At 53.6% G+C, this 3653-nt stretch overlaps 2 protein-coding genes across 3 annotated transcripts in view; one reads left to right on the top strand and one right to left on the bottom strand.

Moving 5' to 3' along the window:
• PLEKHH3 (pleckstrin homology, MyTH4 and FERM domain containing H3) overlaps positions 1 to 1686 on the top strand; it is an 8266-nt gene extending 6580 nt beyond the window's left edge. For both annotated transcript variants that reach the window (XM_015570556.1, XM_006773880.2), the window contains exons 11-12: positions 404 to 595; positions 1302 to 1686. In XM_015570556.1, coding sequence (XP_015426042.1) covers positions 404 to 595; positions 1302 to 1478 — 369 coding nt within the window. In that variant the 3' untranslated portion in view covers positions 1479 to 1686. The remainder of the gene's footprint in view (positions 1 to 403; positions 596 to 1301) is intronic.
• Positions 1687 to 3009: 1323 nt separating this feature from the next.
• LOC102763638 (tubulin gamma-2 chain) overlaps positions 3010 to 3653 on the bottom strand; it is a 10196-nt gene continuing 9552 nt past the window's right edge. The window contains exons 9-11 of the mRNA XM_006773910.2: positions 3572 to 3649; positions 3328 to 3489; positions 3010 to 3207 (exon numbers count right to left, since the gene is read on the bottom strand). Of these exons, the coding sequence (XP_006773973.1) occupies positions 3010 to 3207; positions 3328 to 3489; positions 3572 to 3649 (438 nt within the window). The remainder of the gene's footprint in view (positions 3208 to 3327; positions 3490 to 3571; positions 3650 to 3653) is intronic.

The following is a 3653-nucleotide window of genomic DNA, read 5'->3' as shown; positions in this document are numbered from 1 at the left end:
CGGGGCATGGGCCGAGCTGAGGCCATGGCTGCCTACCTGGCCCTGGCGGCGCAGTGTCCAGGGTTCGGCGCTGCTCGGTATGAAGTTCTGGAGCTGAGCACGGTGAGGGGGAGACGGGAGAAGGGGACTCTGGTGGCCCAAGCCCCACACCTTTGCCCCAGAGCCAGAGGCCCCCCACTGTGGGCCACTTCACCCCCTACACCCAGCACAGCTGTCCATCTCAGACCCCAGGAGTCACTGGCCCTTGGGCCCCCACACCTTTGGAGCTTTAGCCCCTCCTCCACACATTCACTATGGTTCATAGGGGGACCGGGAAACTTCCTGCTCTCAGCCATCTCTTCCCTCCAAAAATAATGCCGCAGGGTCCTCTCTTTGCACCCTGACTCTGCCTGTCTGTCCCCAGGAGCCTGGTGGGGGTGCTCCACAGAAGCTATGCCTGGGCCTGGGAGCCAAGGCCATGTCCCTCTCCCGACCCGGTGAGACACAGCCCATCCACAGTGTCAGCTATGGTCACGTGGCCGCCTGCCAGCTGATGGGCCCCCATACCCTGGCACTGAGGGTGGGAGAGAGCCAGCTCCTCCTGCAGAGTCCCCAGGTGAGTGGGAAAGAGGGGTGTGGACTATTTAATAGAGTGACAAATGCTACAAGGGAAAGGGTGTGTGACCGGAGGGGGCCATGGCATTATGTAGGATGGTCAGGAAAGTATACTCAGGAAAGGTGGCATCTAAACTAGGCACAAGAAGTTCTACAGCAGTGGTTCTCAGCCTTCCTAATGCCGCGACCCTTTAATACAGTTCCTCATGTTGTGGTGACCCCCAACCATAAAATTATTTTCGTTGCTACTTCATAACTGTAATTTTGCTGCTGTTATGAATCGTCATGTAAGTATCTGATAGGCAGGATGTATTTTCATTGTTACAAATTGGACATAATTAAAGCATAGTGATTAATCACAAAAACAATACGTAATTATATATGTGTTTTCCGATGGTCTTAGGCGACCCCTGTGAAAGGGTCGTTCGACCCCCAAAGGGGTTGAGACCCCCCAGGTTGAGAACCGCTGTTCTATGGGATCAGCATTCCAGTTAGAGGGAATAGCAAGTTCAAAGGCCCTGAGCTGAGAATTAACTTAGCTTATTAGAGGAGCCCAAAGAAGGAAGTGTGACTGGCACATTGTGAGTGAGAGAGTGGTGATGAGGAAGGAAGGCTGGTGGGGGCAGCTCATGTAAGGAGGCCGGGTGGAGGGTGAGACAGGAGAACCCAGTCGCCACTGTTGTATTCTGCCCTCTGCCCTTTCTTAGGTGGAAGAGATCATGCAGCTGGTGAATGCCTACTTGGCTAACCCCTCCCCCGAGAGGCCCTGCAGCAGTCCTTCTTCTTCATGCCAAGACCTGCCAGACAGCTCCCCTCCCAGCCAGCACCCGGGCCTGGACGAGCCCCAGGGACACTCTGGCTGTTTGGGGCAGCTGCCGAAATGAGCCTGCCAAGAGGTCATGACCTCCCTTCCATCTCCAGCCTGGATCTGGACTGCTCTGAGATTTGAGGGAACCATGGACCCTTTTAGCCCTGCAGGGACAGGGCATACCCCACACCCAAGGGCAGCAATGGGTGCAGACAATTTTCTAGTTTGTTTCCTAATTTATTTGTAGAAGAGAAGCAAAAAAAAAAAAAAAATCCTTATTTACACAAACCTTTCCTGTGGGAGTTTGTCAGTGGGACAAGTTGGAGCCCCATAGCTCAGAGCTCCACCCCTGGGGACGCCCACACTCTGGGCTTTTACCAGCACTGAGGGAAATCTGGATACCACAGGGCTCCACCCTCCTTTACTGTCTGGATTTAACCTCTCCCTGGCCAGTATGCTGCCACTGGGTGATGGGTGAGGTAGATAAGGGCAGTTGTAGAAGCTGGCAATTACTCTTCTCCAATGAGTGCACAAAGGTGGCCTCCTGGTATCCCTGAGGCCAGAGGGCAGTGAGTCATCAGGACTAGCACTACCCAGTTTCCTACCCTGGTGTCCAGCTTGAAAGGCCTGGTTAGATCCATCTGTGGTGTGCCTATTGCTTTGGGCCTGGATTGGAGAGAAACCTGGGGCAGGATTAGACCCAGGAACTTCTCTGGCACAGATAAAGAGCGTGTCAGGATGGGCTCAGCCCTACTCCTGAGGTCTGTTGCTGCTTTATCAGATCAGAGTGAATGGGGTTGATTTCCTGAGGATCTGATACCCTAGGGCCGTGGTTGGCAAACTGCAGCTCGAGAGCCACATGCGGCTATTTGGCCCCTTGAGTGTGGCTCTTCCTAAGCCTTAGGAGTACCCTAATTAAGTTAATAACAATGTACCTACCTATATAGTTTAAGTTTAAAAAATTTGGCTCTCCAAAGAAATTTCAATCGTACTGTTGATATTTGGCTCTGTTGACTAATGAGTTTGCTGACCACTGCCCTAGGGCACTGGGAAACTAGAGTCCCAGATTTCCTGTCCTACTCAGAACACTGGCCCTCCTTCAGTAATCCTTACAGCCTCATTCCTGAGTAAAGGAGGCTGGGGCAACATTCATCCACCCTGGGTTAGGAGCTTAGGCATGGAGGAGATAGCAGACCTCAGTAATGAGTCCTCTATAGTCTTGAGGGTAGGACTAACTTCAGTGAAACAGCCTAGTTCTAGGCAAAGGATGTTAAGGGAAACAGACACACTAAGACCTGGACTAAGTGGTAAGAAGGTAGAGCAGGTAAAGGTCACCCTACCCCACTTACCTGGGCACTGGGAGGGAACATGGAGGGCCCTTCCTCATCCCTATATAGTCACAGACCAAAACCTGATTATCTTCACAACCAAGCTTTATTATTTTGTTAGATGTAAACAAGCATATCCAAGGTTCGGGCATGGGAGAGGGAGTAGGGCAACCTTCTGGGCTGGAGAGGAACCTAAAAGGGTTGCTGGTGAAGGGAATGTGGGTCAGAGGGACCGGCATGATGGGAAGGTGCTTACTATCCAGGGATGTGGTGAGGAAGTCACTGCTCCTGGGTGCCCCAGGAGATGTAGTCTGGCCGCGTGGCTGCATGGTACTCATCGATGAGCTCCTGCACAACCTCCCTGGATCTGTCCAGCTCATCAAAGTTCTCCTTGAAGATGTCCTCCTTTCGGAACTGCTCCAGGAAGGCCTCCCGCTTCCGCAGCTTGTCGTACTGCTGGCAGGAACTTTCAAACAGCTGAAAGAGAAATCTCCATGACGGGAGCCAGTGTAGGATAGGGAGGTTGGAACAGATGGGGGGAGAATGATGAAGGTGCTAGTGGAACAGAGCAGCCAAAGACCAGGAGACTAGTCTCACCGAGGAGATGCTGGTGTGGTTGGCCATCATGAGCCCACTGACCCGGTGGGCAGAGGGCAGGTAGGGAGACTTCCTGGACAGGGCCACTTGGATGCTGGCTGGGCCCCAGGGGATGAAGTTGGCCAGCTTCCGTTCCCGGATCCTCTGCAGGCTCTTGTGGACCTGGGGTGGGCACAGGGGTGGTGGTGGTCGCCTCTCCTCTACCCCTGCAGGGTCCAGGGTGGAACGAAGGGGCCTCACCTACCTGAGTGGGATCCACCTCCCCCTGAATGATGTTGAGGATGGCGATGTAGCAGTGGTTGGTCTGCCGGTCCCGGCCGGGGGAC

Source organism: Myotis davidii, unplaced genomic scaffold, assembly GCF_000327345.1.
Source record: "Myotis davidii unplaced genomic scaffold, ASM32734v1 scaffold1527, whole genome shotgun sequence".
Lineage (NCBI taxonomy): Eukaryota > Metazoa > Chordata > Mammalia > Chiroptera > Vespertilionidae > Myotis > Myotis davidii.
The sequence above is the reverse complement of the archived record's forward strand: the minus strand, read 5'-3'. Positions and strand labels throughout refer to the sequence as shown.